At 36.9% G+C, this 20370-nt stretch overlaps 1 protein-coding gene across 1 annotated transcript in view; it reads left to right on the top strand.

Moving 5' to 3' along the window:
* Window positions 1–20370, top strand: part of LOC139734215 (probable ATP-dependent RNA helicase DDX27) — a 62696-nt gene that overhangs the window by 7664 nt on the left and 34662 nt on the right. The window contains exons 2-7 of the mRNA XM_071645018.1: window positions 3062–3262; window positions 3977–4214; window positions 6174–6277; window positions 9547–9652; window positions 11648–11821; window positions 16529–16679. Of these exons, the coding sequence (XP_071501119.1) occupies window positions 3062–3262; window positions 3977–4214; window positions 6174–6277; window positions 9547–9652; window positions 11648–11821; window positions 16529–16679 (974 nt within the window). The remainder of the gene's footprint in view (window positions 1–3061; window positions 3263–3976; window positions 4215–6173; window positions 6278–9546; window positions 9653–11647; window positions 11822–16528; window positions 16680–20370) is intronic.

Here is a 20370-nt window from a genome sequence, read left to right as displayed (position 1 = left end):
AAATAGCAGGCATTGCGTTTGTCAGACACATCTTATGAGTTAATATTTTAACTCAGTATGTTAAAATTCTTGTTTACACCTAATTTCAGCGTCACTCACCACTTAGAAATCGAAATAGGGATTTTGAATATTTCGTCGAGGCGGCCATATTGGAATTCAAAATGGCGGCCATTTGATGTTCGTCAGACACTTTAAATCAATCTGTCATCAAATTCAATATGTCAAAACGCTCATATGTTCCAAATTTTGTGTGTGTGTGTGAGCGGCGAGATGAGGGAAAACAAGACAATACCGTTGGATTTCAACGGATGCTGCTAACCCCTCCAAACTCAAGTTCTGTGATAAAAGCAATTACGTGGCGGGATAGACGAGAGGAGCACAAAGTTTTATTTCATCAATAAGAATGTGAAGAATGAATATGTTTTTCTAATTATTGCAAATCATTTGTAAATAATTTGATTGTGTTAGTTATATGATTTAATTAGACATACAATTAAAAAAACAAACAAACAAAGAGACCTGTTCCTTGATGCTAAGTCCCTAGTACCCCTTTTATACTGGGGGTTAGCTCATTTCAGGTGCATACCTATTTAGTGGGGCAGATATGTGAAAAAGGAAAATCAAATAAAAAAAATAATAAAAGCCCTCTGACCCGTGGATTTCCACGGTTGCTGATAGTTTACAAGTATAATAGGCTGTTGGGTATGCAAACAATAGACGATGAATGCACGCAATTTACATACCACCTCATGTATTTAGTAGGAGTGGGTACATACATACAAGGCATGATGCGCGCGAAACTACGGTCGCTGTGTACACAAGTGTCAGAGTGTGCGATGAACCGATTTGAAAAGCGCGGGGCGAAGCTCCCAATAATCGAGACTTTCGGAACATCGCAAATGTCATTACCCAGTGTGTTTCTGCTGAAAATTGTCCCTCCACGTGCATCGACCACCTCAAAAGGTGGACGACAGAGCACCTCGCATCACCGTGCATCGGCCACTACTTGATCTGTTTCTACTGAGGAAAAATTTGAGGTGTCACCGCGCATCACCGTGTACCACCGTGAATCACCTCGCATCACCTCGAATTTTCATCGCTCAATAGAAAGATGCTCATAGAGATAAGGGAGCAGGAACCCCCTATCAGCTCCCATACTGTCTGCTCTGTTAGCATGGGAAACTGTATGTGTGAATGGTGCCTCATTTCAGTGAAATTGTTCAATATTTCCCTTGAACGGATTCCTCCTCATTCTACATGCAGCATGGGAAGATAACCACCTACAAACTTGGGAGGGGGACCTTCACCTCAGAGAGGAAAGAAGTGGAGAGGCGTAGGACAGGGAGTTACTATCTAACTATCTAGCTTATGAAAAACTTAAACAAATGGGACTTTAAATTCACCCTTAATTGAATAAAAGTTGCCAAGGTTAGAGAGCAGTGAGGTGTTAGAATTTGTGGTGCATTACTGCTACCTGAGAGAGCAAAGAAACGAGTGGGAAGGGGTATGCCCCTCCCACAGGTTAGAGCTTTACCATTTTTAAAGGAATGGTATAATATTCGTTGAGATGAGGATTGAGCTTTAAACTTTTTGTGAAATTATAAGAAACCACTTATGGAATGTTACAGAGCATACAGGTCCAAGAGGAATTCAAAGTTTAATTGATGAAAATTGAAAATCGGTTTTGAAATGGCTGAGATATCCAAAAGCGAGGGAAAAAAAACATGATCCTAATAAAAGATGGGTCCCACCATTTTATTAGGATCTTTTTGTTTTGGATATCTCAGCCATTTCGAAACCAATATTCATAGAATAAACTTTGAATCTCTCATGGAATTACATGCTCTTTCATATTTCATAATAGGTTTCTCAATATCTTACTAAAAAGTTGGAAACCTGAAGCCCAGTCTGAACCAAAAACTGTACAATCCCTTTAAGCTGTAAATTGTGCATTCTGGTGCATACTAAATGTGATATATTGGCATACTCTGACTTACGTGAATAAGAAAAAAAAGGATTGTCTTGAAATATGATGTAACGTTTGGAAATTTATATTGTCGCTGCCATGCCTTTTTTTTTTTGAGAGGAGGGGGGTGGTATTTTATGAGGTGTAAATATTCCTTAATTTGACATTGATTCATCGTGGTTGATAATAAATTTGCAAATTTGTTCTTTTTACATTATTTATTGCTCTCATTATAGTTAAAAAATGATTATCAATTATGTGATTTTGTATCAGCTAGTTGAAAAACAAAAATGCAGAAATAAACTTACCTGAAACTGAATTATAGCAAATAGTGTGCTGTTTTGTAATCATGTAAAACTTATGCAATCAAAGGCTGGTACTAGTCTATGAACCCATATGATATCATGTGTAGTTCACCTGTTTGATATCATATGTTGGTATTCAGCATACAGTTTTACATTGTAAATAAAAGAAGCATAAAGTTCATATATAAGTCAATCATTTTTAGGTAAATAATTTAGCACACCTGTTTCTTCAATTGATTGAGGGGTATATTACAAGATGTTTTTTTTTTATATCAGCCTATGAAATGTAGTTTTGTCTTTTTTCATCTCACGTTGCAAAGCACAATTTGAACAAAAATAATCAATAGAAGTTCTTCAACAAAATGTAAATTTCCTTTGGATGTCATAAGCATCATGAATAAATTTGCATACAGATAGACATTGATGCACAATTGTTATGTCAGTGAATTTATGATTGATTTTTCCTTATTAATATTTGACCACCCAATCAAGGTAAGAATTTTAGCACATCAATCTGGCTTTTCTTCTGCATAATGATTAGGTGATATCGTCAAAGTAACTGTTGTTTGCTCTGAAACAATTTTCCCCTCTTTGAGTTACAGTATTTTGTATGCATATTTTTATTCTGAATGTCACATCTATAAATACTTGTAGACAGTAATCAGCAGTTCTTGAGAGATGAGCTATCTGTTGCATTTTACGCTAGTGAAAACTGCAGGATGCCTTGATTAAAGCAATTTGCAAAGGATTATCAAATGGCATATATTATCTTCATTTCACTGAACTTTAGGCCATTAAACCAAAGAAGCTTGCCACTAAGAAGAGAATAAAGAAGGGAGGGGATGACTTCTCCAAGGATTTTGAGTTTGCCAACACCCTGTCCGATGATGATGATCCGTGGTCATCCGACCTCGTTTCTGCTGCATCCTCACAGCGAGTTGTAACGTCACTGGAGCAGAAGATTGCCAAGATTCGTCGGGAGAGGAAAAAGGTATGCCAGAAAATCTTTTGTTGGCTGTTACTGGACTGAAATGTTTGTTCCTTGAAAAGCATGTAAAATTCAGCATTTTCTCTTTTTTTTTCTTGTGTTAAGTTTTAAAGGGTTCTGTAGTAAACAATCAGCTAGATTTTGTATGTTTCCGTTTTCCACCTTCTTTGATTTGCTGTTGTTGTTGTTGTTGTTGTTGTTGTTGTTGTTGTTGTTGTTGTTAATAGTTATGGATGCTATGAAAATGGTTTAACTAGGCAAATTCTCCTGGTGCTTCCATGACTAAGTTTGAACAGATGAGTCCCAAGAGTGAGGTTGAAATGCAGGGAAAAAGAGGGTACTTTTTCCTGTTTTTGTTGCAGTTATTTAACTGCCATTTTGTTTTTTCAAATGGAAGAGATTTTTTAAATTTCTTATGACAGTAATTCAGTCAGAGATCCCTTGTGTACTTCTGCGCATCTTGACTTCAAATTTAAATCCCCCCCCCCCCTAAAACTGTGTTTTTCTGATCTGACAAATTCTAGGAAGGCTTTGTGATATAAAGTGGGACAGTTGTCATTAGACTACAAAAAAAAATGTGGAAAATTTACCATTCAAATATCTAGGGAATTTTACGTTGGATGACTTTGTGGAACTTTTAAGATGGCGAGTCGCTCACCGTCTGAAAAGTCATGCAAGATGTATAGCAAGCTTCTGATTGTTTCATCTTCATCCCAGAAAGAGGCAAAGAAGATAGAGAGGGAAAATGGTGAGCAAGCAGATGCTGATGTGGTTAAAAAACATGGCAAAGATGAGAAGAGGATGGACAACTCAGAGGATGAGGATGAGGAGGAAGAAGACGAGAGGGAGGAGGAGGAGGAGGAAGATAATGTCCAAAGTTTTGATGACTTCTCCAGGTGGGACAAAGTGAAACTCAACCCCAAGAGCGAGAAGAGGCTCAAAAGGAAACAGAAAGGTAGGTGGTGCTACAGAGCTACCAAGTCTCACGCATTCTGCGTGAGACTCAAGCATTTAGGGGCCATCTCACGATCTCACGCATGGCACCCATTTTTCTCACGCATCGGGCGAAGTCTGCAACTTGGGCCTATAATAAGGAGCATAACTCAAAAGATTAAAGTGATAGTTGTAATTGAAGGTATATTTCCCGTTTGTCTTTCAAAATAAGTAAAAGATAGTCACTAAAGTATGCACCTGATCGCACCATTAAGAGCTAAAAATTGAAAAAGCTCCCTACCGTGGGAGGCCACAGGGGGGAAAACCCCTCCCACACCCGGCCTCGCTCGCGCGTACATTCGCGCGCCGAGATGCCGAGTCATGAAAATCTCACTCATAAAATTTTTTTGAACTTGGCATCCCTGGGTGCTATAATATGCTGCATTTAGTTGTCAAAGCATTTCCGTATTTGTCAGTGATGAGGCCCCACTATCCTTCACAAAAATAAAGTAGTGAATTCAGGGCGAGACCTATATGCCAGCACAAGCAAATAATTGTCTTTCCAGCTTGGAGAATCACCTGCCTTAATACCAACACACATAATCATGTATGGGACTATGCAACAAAAGAATAAGAAAAGCTATCATAGTCAATAAGTAATCATAATTGGTAAAGGCTCAAAAACAAAAGATAGTGTAAATCTATACGCAGTGCTAGCTATGTACGTTTGTTTTTTTCACAGCTCATATCTGAGAAGGCGTCACCTTGCACTATGTGTGGGTTGCCAAGTTTTGGCAGAATTTTGAGGGGCATTCCCCAGTGTAGTTTTTTTTCCCCAATTTCTCGTCCCTTATTCAAAAGTGCCAGAAGTGGGTGTGAAAATCAAAATCGGTAGGGAAAATTACCTAGGCGGATGTCCATGACAAGAAATGAACTAGATTTCCTTGGACCTTTTAAGTTCAGTGCTTTGCCATAGAATGAATTGTACAGAAAATCAGGACTGCCAGCTTCACCTTATGAAGAAGCAGCACGTCGTTGTATCCAAGTTATAATAAGGTTTCCCTGTATCCAAATTTGTTGTAGAATGTAGAACCACAAGTAGCTCTGCTTTGTCAAACTAAAATACCAATATATGCAGTGCCTTTGAGCCATCAGCAAACGAGTGGTGTGAGAGGTATAATGTAAGTAAACTTTGTGCTCTCGTTCAATTGCTGGTGATATCAAGCACCAAAACAAACTGCATGCATTTCCGGTATGTGATATATTTAACTGTATAAGTAGATCATATAGGGAGATCATTGGGGACCATGAAAAGCAGAGAGAGAGGAGAGAGAAAGAGAGAGAGAGAGAGTCTGATCACTACATTAAACTCGCCTGAACACAGGCCTTGCTTTAGAACGTGCATATTTTTGGTTTTCTTAGGGTGGTAGTATATGCAATGTTACTTAATGAGCATCAATTCTTCCATATAACTGCTTACCTACAGCAAAATCCTTGTTTTCCTGTATGGTACACATGCAGGGGCCTGATGAGATGAAAGGCATTTGCAGGAATATTCTCATTTATATGATTACGAGCTTACACCGTAGATAATATGTATCATAGAATCTCACCCTTTTATTTGTAAAATCAGTTGCCATTTACAGGTTGTTTAATGTTAAAACAAAATTGTACAAGAATTTGTAAGGCAAAGCTGAGGAGGCCAGTGCAAGAATGGCTGGAGCACACCTCAGCTCAGCAAGACTACAAGTCGTATAGTTCAACACCAGCAGTTTATTTACAAAGCACTACTTTTGATGATATTATGATTATTTGACCAATATGTGAACTACGAATTACTTCACATAAATACATGTACAAGTAGATATCTTTTTTTAGTGGCAGCAATGTACAGTAAAATGTATCAGAGACAAGGCTTGGGCAAAAGGACTGATTTCTATCCCACTGTCACGTGTTCTCCCTTATCCAGGCTCGGGATTAGACGAGGACGATGTGGAGGAAAATAAGGCATTTTTCGAGGAAGTCTCCGACCAAGACAAGGCCGTGTCCTTCACTGAAATGAATCTCTCGCGTCCATTGCTGAGGGTAAGTTACCTTGCGTCCATTTTTAAAAGATTAACCTTTACCATACTTGCTTTGGCATTCATCATTAATTTTGTTTGTTTGTGTTAAATGTCAATAACTTTTGCTTTGTTTGTCCCCGCCGAACGAGTTCGAGCAGGGGACTATGAAACGGGCTCCGTACGTGTGTGTGTCCGTGTGTCCGTCCGTGTGTGCGTCCGTGTGTGATCAAAATGTTCAATTTGCTACTTCTCTGTCATTTATGAGCCAATTTTGATTCTGTTTGCTTTATATGATAGCACTACATGGGAGCTTTGAAACTTCTACACAGAATTTCAGTCATGACCTTTGACCTTGACCTTTGACCTATATTGTACATTTTGCTACAAAATGCTACTCCTTCGCCATTTCTAACCCGATTTCGATTCCGTTTGCTTTATGTGATGGCACTAGGTGAGGGCTTCAAAACTTCTACACAGAATTTTGACCTTTGACTTCTTTGACCTTTGACCTTGATTTTTGACCTGTATTGTACATTTTGCTACAAAATGCTACTCCTTCGCCATTTCTAACCCGATTTCGATTCCGTTTGCTTTATGTGATGGCACTAGGTGAGGGCTTCAAAACTTCTACACAGAATTTTGACCTTTGACTTCTTTGACCTTTGACCTTGATTTTTTGACCTATATTGTACATTTTGCTACAAAATGCTACTCCTTCGCCATTTCTAACCTGATTTCGATTCCGTTTGCTTTATGTGATGGCACTAGGTGAGGGCTTCAACACTTCTACACAGAATTTTGACCTTTGACTTCTTTGACCTTTGACCTTGATTTTTTACCGATATTGTACATTTTGCTACTAAATGCTACTTCCGGCGGGGACATATTTTACGCACCGCGTAATTTCTACTTTTCCTTGTTTGTACTGAAATTAGACCAGAAAAATTGAATGCCTTTTCAGCTCAGCTGAGCCAAAGGCTCAAGTGAGCTATTATGATCATTCTTCGTCCGTCGTCCATTGTGCGTCTTGCGTCGTCTTCATGCGTCATGCGTAAACTTTTTACATTTTTCATCTTCTTCTTGAAAACCCCATGACTGATTTTCACCAAACTGGGCAGCTAGCATTCCTAGGGGGTTAAGATCTCAATTTGTTAAAATGGGCACTATGCCCCACCCAGGAGGCCCCCAGGGGGCCTTAACCCCCCCCCCCCCCAAAAAAAAAAGGGAAAAAAATAAGGAATCTCTAAAAATCTTTTCTAGAATCAGAAGTGATAGAGCTAATGTTAATACTATGAGTTAGTACATTAATGACTGTAGTTTCAAGTTTGTTCATAGCAGATCCAGGGGTGCCTCCCTTATGGGCAGGGGGGAGGGGTGGGGAGGTCCAAGTTGGGACCTAAAGTGTACATTTTCGTCTTCTTCTTGAAAACCTCATGATGGATATTCGCCAAACTTGGCAGGAGCTGTAGCATCCCTGGGGGTTACGATCTCAATTTGTTAAAATGGGCACCATGCTCCACCCAGGGAGGCCCCAGGGGGCCTCAATCCCCCCAATTTGAGGAATCTTAAAGAAAGTGCTCTTTTCTAGAACCAGAAATGATAGCATGATACTATGAGGAGGGGGGGGGGAGCTTCTGAATTTTGTCCCTAATATGTACATTTTCATCTTCTACTTGAGAATTCCTGGTCAAATTTTGGTAGAGCTGTGTGTGATTTAGATTAGTGACTGCGTGAAAGGTGAACCTGCGATACTCGGGTGAGCGCTAGACCCGCGGGTCTCTTTGTTTTATGCAAATTGCAATCAATGGAAAATTGGGAGGCAATGAAATGTTCAGCTCTTTCAGTTGTATTCATATCCACTGTTCAAGAACTGTTGTACAAAAATTACCAAATACTGGAAATTTCATACCTTCCTTACTTTTGATCCAATTGTGATCAAATTTTCACTGAATTGTGCTTGTCATATTTTACTTGTTCAATTCAGACTCACTGTTCATTGGTCTTGAATTCCCCTTTAATCAATGGATAAGATTTTGTAAGTCAGCACAGGGGAGCAAGATTGATTGACACACTGTGAAAAGGAAGATATATTCATGGCGTGAAATTTTCCCGAATTGGACCCAACAGCATTTTTCACGGCATGAAATTTTTGCGAATTGCCACTGCCATTCAATGCAAATATTGTATAAGCTGTTATTTTCGCGTGCAGATATTTTTGCGAATGAGGAGGTCACAGACATTTTTGAGAGATGTTGTTTTCGTGAGCTGACACAGAGGCCTACATAAGCGCACTGCTACTTTAGCATATGGTGACGTTTTCGCGTGTTGTGAAATTCGCGGTCCAACTGAGATTCGTGAAATTCACAAAAATAAAAGCTTATACATTGGTGCAGACAAGAACTTTTGCATGCATTTTAATTTTGTGAATCTTGGCTCAAGTAGCATTAATGTGCCCCGAAACATTCCTTGTTCTACAGTACTTCTTGCCAATTACTGAATGCTTTAAAGCTTCTTGTCTCCGCAAAAAAAAAAAAAAAAAAAAAAATTGGGCTTGTTTCTTTGTAATTATTGAAGTATGCTACAATGTAGGTTTTGTCTTGTACATGTATGTGGGATACATCTGTGAGGAAAACAGATTGTCATTTGCCAATTAAGTTGTAGACGAGAAAGATTTTGCCATTTGCCAATTAAGTTGTAGAAGAGAAAGATTAGATGGTACACAAGTGAGTGCATCAATATAAGAGATGGTGCAGCTGATGACGGGCACATCAGCTTTAAAGGAAGGAATTACTCTTGAAATTCAAATTTCTCTGCAGAATATGCGTGAATTTGAGTAAAAGCTGATTTGAAGCTTCATCTCAGAATCATGAGTGTTTTTTTTTTTCAAGAGTAATCCTAACAGATGTAATAACCTCCTTGTTTTTGTTGGGGATCTGTCAAAAATGCTAACTACATTCATTCATGATCCAATGTGTGTCATCTTTAGTAAACACTTTTTTTCCCAATTAAGTGTTTAATCTGGAGTATAGTAAACCATACATTAAAAGAGTTATTGAATACTCATAGTCAGAGGATGTAATGTTGATACAATTTTGAGATGTTGTGATCCTCTACTATCTCCATTTTTCACTCTGAGAAATCAACATGACCTGTGCTATATGGAGAAGTTTTGTGCTGTACCTGCTTGTAGTATTCACATAAATGTGGTTTATTATATGAATCATGCAATAATCATACTAAGGCCTCCTATTCACATAGGTTTTGTCCCTTCTTTTTTTTTTGGTTTGACAGGCAGTTAGTGCTCTGAACTATGTGACGCCGACACCTATCCAGTCAGCTACAATACCAGTTGCTCTCCTAGGAAAGGATGTGTGTGCATGTGCAGCCACAGGAACAGGTAATATAAAGTTTATAACGTAACGTGGGATTTTTACATTGTGTGTGTGTGTTTTTTATCCATGTCCAAGTTTTGTTACATCTTACTATTAAGATTTCTCACCATCTATCTTGGTATGTATGATGGGCCATGGGAGAAAGGGACTCATTCATTATTATTTTTTTAAAAATCTTTGATTCAGTTTTATTTTCCAAATTTATGTGTATATTCAAAAAATGCAGTTCTTGACACAATCAAGGTAGTTGGTGCTTCCTGTTTCTCAATTGATACCTACATCTCTGAATAAGAAATAAAAACCTCTCCTCATTCTCCACATCATAGTATTCAACTTAAAACAAGCTCAATGTCTATAAAATCATTTCCCGTACAACTAAGTATTAGAGCGCTCACCATTGAAAATGTCCTTCCACTTTCTCTCGAACTTACTCATTTGTCTGTTCAGAATTGCAATTAACTTCTCAACTTTCTCAACCAAGAGACAGAGTTGACAACATATATCTATATTCATGTAAGTGTTCACAATCATGGCTATCGGCGAGATTATGCATGCATGAATACTGCTATTGCAGAGGTGTTGCTTAAAACAGATGGATTGCCAGTGCAGCTTGCATCTGCGCAAATTGTAGTGACATTGGATAGCCGCAAAGACACCCGAATGTGTACAGAATGGCTGCTTGTTCTGTGCCCCCAGCAGGTCAGTGTTGGGTTCGGATTGCAGTTCTTCATGTGTCACTGATGGGACTCATGTTACATGAAGTGAAAGGCATGAAAAAAAAATAAATAAACAGAATACAGAAGAATTAAGAAAAAGCATCTGAAAGCTGGTTATCCAGTATTAGCGAACCAGTGGAGTAAAATTGAATCAAAAGGGTCCCGAGCTTTGGATCCTAGCAGAATCTTTGTCAGAGGCTAAATGACTGATGACCAAGGGAGATTTTTTATTGACTTCAAGCAGTAGATGAGTTTACTGTGTACTCACGAGCACAGGATTCATATATTACTTTACGGAGAAGCACTGCGGTAGTTGTGAAGTTGTCAAAGCCGAGCTTTATGACTACGCACAGTGAGAACATGGAAGCAGTGAGGGCTTTGTGCATGAAGTGAAGCTCAAAGTAAAGTCATCAAGGCATGATAAGGATGATGAGGAAACAATGATGGAAATAGAATGGTGCTCTGACAGCCAACATGCCACTTAGTGTCGCTGGTTCTCTGATCTTTATTATGTTCTCATTCTCAAAGCTCAAATCGCAGGAAAGCGTAAAGTGAACAAAAATTCGTCTCCAAGTTGGTTGTGGCTTTTGCCTCTATTTCATGCGTGCCGCAGAATCTTCTAGCGTGCTCAAGCCACATGTATAAAACAAAAACACAACAAAATAATGAAGACAGAGACATCAGAAGCAATGAGAAAACTCTTAGCATGCATTAGTCCTAAGTGTTCAGTCTACTTGAATGATAGTTGAGGTGACCACATTTAGCTGTCTCATGAAGATGTGAATGTACTTTATCAAAAATCAACAAATTCACAGTAGGTGAACGACAAGAACACAAGGATATTTTAGCTGGATGGCTAATATCTAAATAACAAGTAAAATAAAGGATTTTTAGAGAAAATATTCATTTTGCAAATATAAGATTGTATCGTGTCTGTCCACTTTTTTTTTGTTCGTCAAAAAGCTGTAGACAGATTTGTCATGCCAATAACAATTTCTTTTACAGCTGTACAGTGGACTTCCATTATAACGAAGTCCTCAGGACCGGCAGTTTTCTTATCAAAATTTTGTTAAACTGAACAATAAACTATAGAAATACATAGAGTGGATAGTGCTGTGGCTTGAATTTTTACTTCATTGTAACCGGCATGTCGTTATAACTGTGTTCGCTATAGTGGGAGTGCCTTGTATCGTAGTTATAAAACTGTCAGCATACATTTGTATGTGTGTGCTTTTCTCCATCAATGAGATCTATGATTGTATTATGTTTGTGCTTGTCTGACAGGAAAGACAGCAGCGTTCATGCTCCCAGTTCTTGAGCGCTTGCTGTACAAGCCGAAGCAGTCTCCTGTCACGAGGGTATTGGTGCTCACCCCAACCAGGGAGCTCGGGGTGCAGATTTTCAACGTCACGAGGCAACTGGCCGAGTTCACAAACGTCGAGTGCTGTCTCGCTGTCGGTAAGAAATTGCTGTGAAAATGATTCATTGTGTATGTATGTGTGTGTGTGTGTGTGTGTATGTGTGTGTGTGTGTGTGTGTGTGTGTGTGTGTGTGTGTGTGTTTGTATGTGTGTGTGTATGTGTGTGTGGAAAGGTGGAAATGGTGGAAAGGTGGGAATGAGGGTGGTTTATGTTGTTGTTGTCATCGTTCTTTTGATATAATAGAAATTTTATTTCCTGTTTTTTTAGTGTTTGGCTAAATTGCTCACAATTGTATGTATGAATTCTGCTTGTTTGTTTTGTAGTTAAAAAGGAATGATCGGATAATTCATTCTATTTCCTCTCTTCTGTTTGATATCCGCCTTAAAATGAATTGAATGATTATTCTTGTTTTATGGATTATGGATTATGTCTCATAACTGCAGGAATATTTACATGATTTATGACAGATGTTATGTAGAATGTGTGTAATTTTTTTTTGAATTGTTATATTCTCAAAGGAAATGGAATCAATAAAAAGATCACTGAAAACAAAAAAAAAGTGTGTGTGTATGTGTATGCATTGGGTCAATAGTGGGGCAGATATGTGAAAAAGATGCTCACATCCGGCAGAAAGTATGAAATTTTGCATATAGGGGTATTTTGAGGCGCTGATTTCAAAAATTGCCGGATCCAAGAGATCTGATCACGGGGTCGGCCGCCATTTTGAATTCCAATATGGCCGCCGTCAAAGATCCCTATCTTCAGTTCTGAATGACATTAGCCATTGGAATTTTTATATATAAAAGCATGAAGATATGATGACTTCAATAACAGACTTATTTGATGTGTCTGACAAGCTGCACGGCAGCCAATTTGAATTTAATACATATTTGCCATGTTGGAGTGTTGAAAATCTCTATCTCGGGTTTGTAAATTAGGCTACCTGATTGAGCGCGCGTTTGTAACTGATAGAGTGCGCGCTGATGTATTTACATTGTGACGTCAGTGAAAGGTGCATTATGCTTCCTTTTTGCTGCACTTTTTGACATGCCCGTGAATGTTAGTCGTGATGTTTGTCTTCGTAGCCACATTGGAATTCAAAATAGCAGGCATTGCGTTTGTCAGACACATCACATCAGTTAATATTTTAACTCAGTATGTTAAAATACTTGTTCACACCTAATTTCAGGGTCACTCACCACTTAGAAATCGAGATAGGGATTTTGAATATTTCGTCGAGGCGGCCATGTTGGAATTCAAAATGGCGGCCTTTCGATGTTTGTCAGACACTCCGAATCAATCTGTCATCAAATTTAATGTGTCAAAACGCTCATGTGTACCAAATTTTGGTGCCACAGGTCATTCAGAACTGAAGATAGGGATCTTTGAATTTGTTTTGTGATGGCGGCCATATTGGAATTCAAAATGGCGGCCGACCCCGTGGTCAGATCTCTTGGATCCAGCAATATTTGAAATCAGCGCCCCAAAATACCCCTGTATGCAAAATTTCATACTTTCCGCCGGATGTCAGCATTTCGACCAATTTTTGTTACATATCTGCCCTACTACAAGGAGATCGCCCTCAGGAAAGAAGTAGTGAGTGCTTGATGGGAGATGTATCCACCAGTCATTGACTACATTGTTTTCAGATTGATGTGTGTGCAACAATTCCATCACGGAAAAAAAAAAACACCTGTATGTCAGTGTCATTTTCCAATTTGATAAGCTGGAGAGAAGTACCCACAAATGATGAATACTTCTTGCTGTGTGGAAATTTGTGTCCATCTCTCTTGATGTGATATCAGTGCAAAAATGAAAATGTTACATATTTTGTTGAATATATTCTGTCCAGTGAAGTATATACACTTGTATTGTTGTTTATCATGTATTGACAGCTTGCAACATAGAAATCACACCAACTTCATACGACATTTTTGAAGTGCAAACAATTATCCATATGAAAAGTGGTGATATGCCCTGATCAATATTACTGAATTCCTAAGCATAATGACCATTCCAAGAATTCATGTAGTCATCAGTTTGACAGCTGAGTTTGAAGCAGTTCTTTTATACATTTTTAATGTTGCTGAATCAAAAGAAAAACAATAAATTTCAATAACTAAGCTACCTTATTATGTTCAAATGGACACAGAAATGCTCAAGCGTTCAGAAAGTTTGAAATGATGTTGTAACTGAATAGATGTGTATGAAACATGCTTTTGAAACGTCCTTGAAATGGTTTATTTCTGGTTTTTTTTTAAAACAATGTGTTGTTTCAATGTGTGCAGATTGCAGATGACATGTATTTAAGAACATTTTCTGGAGTTAGTTAGTGGTGGGTAAATGAATAGGATCTTTTATTTAGCTGGGTAAACAACAATTTCTTAATTTTTCTACAATATTATACAACTTTATAATGTGGTATTTACATCCTATGGTCACAGGAAGGACCATTAGCACCCTATGAAAAGTGTCATTCTATAAAGAACTGTATTGCAGACCTATTCCGGGAAAAACTTTTACAAAAGTTTTATGAAATGGTAATGCCCATTGCCGTCAGCTTTCTACATTAAAGCTGTTGCCATATCCACAGCAATTATCACAAAACTTGCAGTGACTGAAAGTCACATAATAAAGTGCACCCAAATGTCAGGTTGATACCAGTTGCTACATGTGAGGTACTAATATACTTGTTGCCATCGACATGTATTTAAAGCCTTTTGTAATGGGGAGATTTTCCCATGGAGGACTGTAACCCTTCAACAGAATTATGATACAACTTTGAAGAGAGATTACTTAAATGCAAACCAACCAACCAACAAACAAACAAACAAATAGATAGACAAACAAACACACAAACACCTTGACTGAGAGAGTAAAACATTTCTGTCAAGTTTGTTTGTATTGTTTTAATTTTAAGTTGATGATACATGGCAGGGTTTGAAGGTACTAGGTGTTTCAAAAAACATTTCCCACTTTTGATCATTGATAGCTCAAAAACTATTCATCCGATAAAACTGTCATTGATATAAATAATAGCTGAATAGTGTACAATTTGGTTGAAGGTAATTTGAATGTGAAAGCATAAATCAGTTTCATTAAATCTAAGATTGATTTTGAAGTAAGGTTTCAGATTTTGGTCAAATTTTAAACCTCTGTACAAAAATGAACTTTGCACAGGAACCAATGATGTGTATGTGAGTGTGTGCTGACAATGGCCCTGAACAATAGACATGCCTGAACCACCTGTTGACTAGGCCTCAGTCTGGTGCTCCCAGGCACATGAATGCTTAATCAATAATTCATGTAGATTGCCCCAGGGGCACTGCTAGTCTGGATTCATGCACAGTAAAGGGTAAACTGCATGCACATGGAAAAAGGAGGCACACGTTTCCATGTGCTTGCAAACACCACATTTCGTTCCAGCTGGCAATCATTTTCAATTTTTTGCTTCACATATCACTAAATTAGGGATATAAATAAGCATAAATGATCTAAAGTTCCTCATTTTAATACAACTGTCTACTAATTAAATAGTCTGACAAATTTTTCGCTTTTTGATAAAAAGAAATCATTTTTGGTAAAGAGTTCAGCAGCATTTATCATTGGGGCGATATGTTTCACAGTTGATTTATTTAAGGCTCCATTTACACAAGTGTATACTCTAATTGATTTTCTTTGCTTCCTGTCACCATGTTTACGATAGAACAGAAGGTATTCATTGTAATTTCGTTTTTCAGAAGTAGGGAGATCACTGTCGAGACCCAACGACAGTATCGGCAGGCGTTTGACTTTACACAGATACTGCCAGAGGCTGAATAAAGACTAGTTATGACAGGGGAATTTCTCATGAATAAATTGATAATGAAGCATTCAAACCCTAACCATTGTTTAGGACCATTGTCAGGGTGTTACTAGAGTAACCACACACTCCCATACACACCCATTGACCCCTGTGCAAAGTGAAATTTTGTACAGAGGGTTGAAAATAGAGCAAAATCTGGAACCTAACTGTGAAATTAATAATGGATTTCATGAAACTGATTTATGTTTTCATATTCAAACCACCTCCAACCAAATTGTACACTATTCAGCTATTACTCATATCACTGACAGTGTTATCTGATATATAGTTTATGAATTATTAAGAATCAAAAGTGGGAAATGTTTTTTGAAACACCTAGTACATGTATCTTGAGTTCTTTTCACCAAAAGAGCTGCGGTTCTTGCAAACTTATTTAACATAAAAGCAAGATGCTTGGATTTCTTGCCTTTCTTATCTGCGGAGTTGAAGTTGCATCTTGCATCCCTGTTTCAGACAAAGATTTCTAAGACATTTGAAAGATATGGTCCATGCTTAAAGTTTGTAGTTGTCTTGAGAAAGAGAAAGTGCATTTCTGGGAATTCACAATTGTTTCTGTATTCATTCTTCTTTTGTTTGGTGGAGGGGGAGGGAGGGGCAAAATTGTGAATTTGTCAGACAGGTCATCCATACAAAGACTTATCTATAATGCACTGGATTTATCACACTCCGTGTAGCAACTGTTGTTCTTTCATTGCAAAAACAAGTCAATTTCCCTCAGCAAATTTGCCTGCATCTCCAGGCAAGCATCTCAAAATGAATAAAGTGATAAAAGTTACACACAAACACAAAAAGCCTGGATGGCACTCAAGTTTCCTTCAGATGATTTTTACCTGACCAGATGCCCATCAAACCTGGTGCATTATGCTTTTCCTTTTCAAGGTGGATTGGACATTAAACTTCAGGAGGCAGCCCTGCGTAAGGGTCCTGATATCGTCATAGCAACCCCAGGTCGCCTCATCGACCATCTGCACAATGCCCCGACTTTCTCTCTCGGCAGCGTGGAGATTTTAATTCTGGATGAGGCTGACAGGTAAGAACTTGATGAGTATTTTATGTTTTTTAGACATTTTGTTTTGTTTTGTTTTGTTTTGTTTTATACTCTGTGTGATATGTTACCAATGCACACAAATAAGAAGATTGTATTTTATTTTGTTTAATTTTGTCAACAAGAGCAATGATGTTTGATTAATTTCTTCAATACTCATAGAGTTGCGGACAGACAGTGATTCATGTCATTGTAAAACTTACTTGGGCTATTGAAAAGCCTGACAAAAAGGTTCACAAAGCATTTGCACAAACCAGAGACTAACACATACATTATGTAGATGGATCTGTAAGATTCAGTTCCCCAAAATGTTCTCCAAAATTCTCCAAAAATGAATTACAAAATGAACTTCATGTAACAGTAGAGAGATTTTGTTGATTTTTTACCTCCACCAAGGAAGGAGGAGAATATTACAAGTGTATTTCATGGGCATTGATTTGTCTGTTTGCAAAATAAATCAAAAAGTAGTGAATGGGTTTGAATGAAACTTTTTTTTTTTTTTTCCAACTTTATTTTCACAATTCACATGCTGCTTCATATACCAAATACATGCAAAATAATGAATAGTACATTATGGAAAAAAACATACATGTATAACATAGAAAACTATGGTATAAGAGCTTGCCATTTGCTCACATGAAAATCTAGACGATTCTTTTTCATAGCTATGATGCGTTCTGTATTTTCCAAATGCTTCATAGAAAACAGAAACGGATTTAGAGTTGGAATGATATTTTTGATTTTACAAGAAAATATAAAATATTTTGCATAATAGATAATTGTATTCACGAAATGTCCCCTTCCAACATGCAAAGTTCCAAAACAGATTTCTTCATCTGTGAACATAACATTGCGGACATTTTTAGCTTTGAGCCAAAGAAATACTTCATACCAGAAGGATGACACATGGGTACATTTCAGAAATAAATGTAATAATGTCTGTGGATGAGAGTCACAAAAATTACAAAGTGCAGAATCACTGATACCTATTTTACATAGATAATATTGAGTAGCGATTTTTCTATGTACGAACTTAAATTGAAAATTACGAATTCTGTTCTCTATCGATGATCTATAGATCAAAGAAAATCGAGACTTCCATAACAAAGAATCTTGTAAGTTCAACAGTAAATCAGTTTCCCATTTTACTTGATGGTCTGTCTCTGAAAGTGTGGTTTTATGATTCTTTACAAAGTATGGGTAACAAAAATTTGAAACTCTTTTGGATTTAAGAAAATTGTTCAGTAGAAGATCACAAGGATTCGAAAGTAATACAACACTTTGACAATCCATATTTTGTTTTATGGTGAATTTCCATTCTTGAGGAATTGCATATACTATTGAAAAATAAATCAAGAATGACCCTGGATTAAATTTCTGTGATATTTGGTCATAATTCATGAAGGAACCATCAGGGTTGATAATATTTCCTATGTAAATCATGTTTGATTCAAACAAATTTCTAGAATAAATAGGCTGACCATCAACTAAAATATGGGAATTAAACCATAATGGCTGTGAAACAATTTCCTTGAATTTAACTGGATTGTAGTACTTGTAATGACACCATGCAAAGAGAACATTGTACCAAAAAATATCAATATTATCATTTAGAATAAGGTGCCGAGGTGAAAGATTCCATTTAAAGAACATATCACCGCCCATAGTTGTTACATACATTCTAAGAAAAACTTTGTGTTTACTCTCATTTTCTTTATCAAGGTACCTCTTTACCCAAGTTATTTTCATACCAGAGGTAAAAGATTGCAGATGCGGCATTTTCAGACCACCCTCATCATAATCATTATACAACAAAGAACGTTTTATCTTATCGTTCTTATAACTCCATAAAAACCCAAAGAATAATTTTTGAACCTCATCAAAGAAAGATGGAGGAGGATTTGGCAATATACTTAAAGGATAAATCAATTTTGGAATTATCAAAGATTTTATAATAACAATTTTTCCATAAAGTGTCAAAGATCTACAATTCCACAAATTCAAAAGTGCTCTTATTTCTGCAATTTTAGGTTTGAAATTCAAATCATAATCGTTGGTACAATCAGAGAGGGGAATCTTTATTCCTAGATACATAAACAAATCTGTTGGCCAAATAAATGGAATGTCTCGACACAATGTTTCTGAAAAACCTCCAAGTCTGACTACATTGCATTTCTCAAGGTTTATTTTTAGGCCTGACATTTCTCTAAAACTATCCAACACTCCAATACATTTTCTTAGATTCAATTCATTCGGCTTCAAAAACATAATTGTGTCGTCTGCATATTGACATATTTTCACATCTATATCGTATATTCTTAATCCCTTGATTTCCTCATTTTGTCGCATTAAACAGCCAAGTAACTCAACTGCAATTATAAAAAGATATGGAGATAAAGGACAACCTTGTCTCACTCCACGTTGTATATCAAAAGATTTCGAAGAAAACCCATTCTTTATTACGCAACCCTCAATTTTGCAGTATAGCAATTTGACCCACTGAATAAAAGACTGATCAAAACCAAAGGTATAAAGAGCATAATATAAGAAATCCCAATCTAACATATCAAAGGCTTTTTCAAAATCAATGCTTAAAGCAATACCTTCCATGTTATGCATTTCACAATAATGTTTTATATCAATGAACAACCGTATAATTTCTCCTATGTATCTACCTTTCAGGAAACCATATTGATCCCTACTTATTATATAAGGTAAAACCTTTTTAAGTCTTTGGGAGAGAATTTTTGCCAAAATCTTGTAGTCACTATTAAGAAGTGATATTGGACGCCAGTTCTTTAAAAGTAACAGGTCTTTACCTTTTTTTTGGAATCAAAGTTATAATGCTTCTTCGCATTGAATGTGGAAGAGATTTTTCCTCAAAACATTTATTATACATAGAACATAACAAATCTCTAATCTGAAACCAAAATATTTTGTAAAACTCGATGGGTAAACCATCAGATCCCGGTGTTTTATCGTTTGCAAATGACATTATAGTTTCATAACATTCTTTCTCTGAAATCTTTCCACCAATGAATCGTTCTTCATTCTGATGCAGTGTAGGTAACACCAAATTTTTAATTGGATCAACATCTAACTTTTTCAGATTGTCTTTGGTATATAACCGGAGATAAAATAACCTTTCTTCTTCAAGAATATCAGTTGCATCGGTTAAAATGCCATTGTTTGTAGATAATCGAGAAATACACTTCTTTTGAAAATTTCTCTTTTCCAAATTAAAGAAATACTTAGTATTACGTTCACCTTCAGCAATCCATTTGGCTTTGGTGCGGACAATTATACCACGCACGACTTCTTCCTGTAATTCTTCATATTCCCTTTCTTTCCTTTTCAGATCATTCAATAACACATTGTTATCATTCAATTTATCTGTATTACGCAATTTATTAATTTCTGATTCTAATTTACTCAATCTTTTCTGACGGACACTTTTATTTTCTTTTGAAATTTGAATACACTTTTGTCTTACTTTGTATTTCAAATATTCCCAAGTCTTTATTGGGTTCGAATCTTTGTTTTCAGTCAAAACTAAATCTACTACACTTTGTATCTTTTCCACATTTTTTACCGAAGCTAAAATAGATGTGTTGAGTTTCCAAAATCCCGGCCCCCGCTTTGCAACGGACTTCATTAACATCAAAGAAATCAAAGA

This window comes from Diadema antillarum, unplaced genomic scaffold (assembly GCF_040938485.1).
Source record: "Diadema antillarum isolate AM-2024a unplaced genomic scaffold, OU_Dant_1.0 seq00000513_RagTag, whole genome shotgun sequence".
Classification (NCBI taxonomy): Eukaryota; Metazoa; Echinodermata; class Echinoidea; order Diadematoida; family Diadematidae; genus Diadema; species Diadema antillarum.
This window is presented reverse-complemented; position numbering and strand designations above follow the sequence as displayed.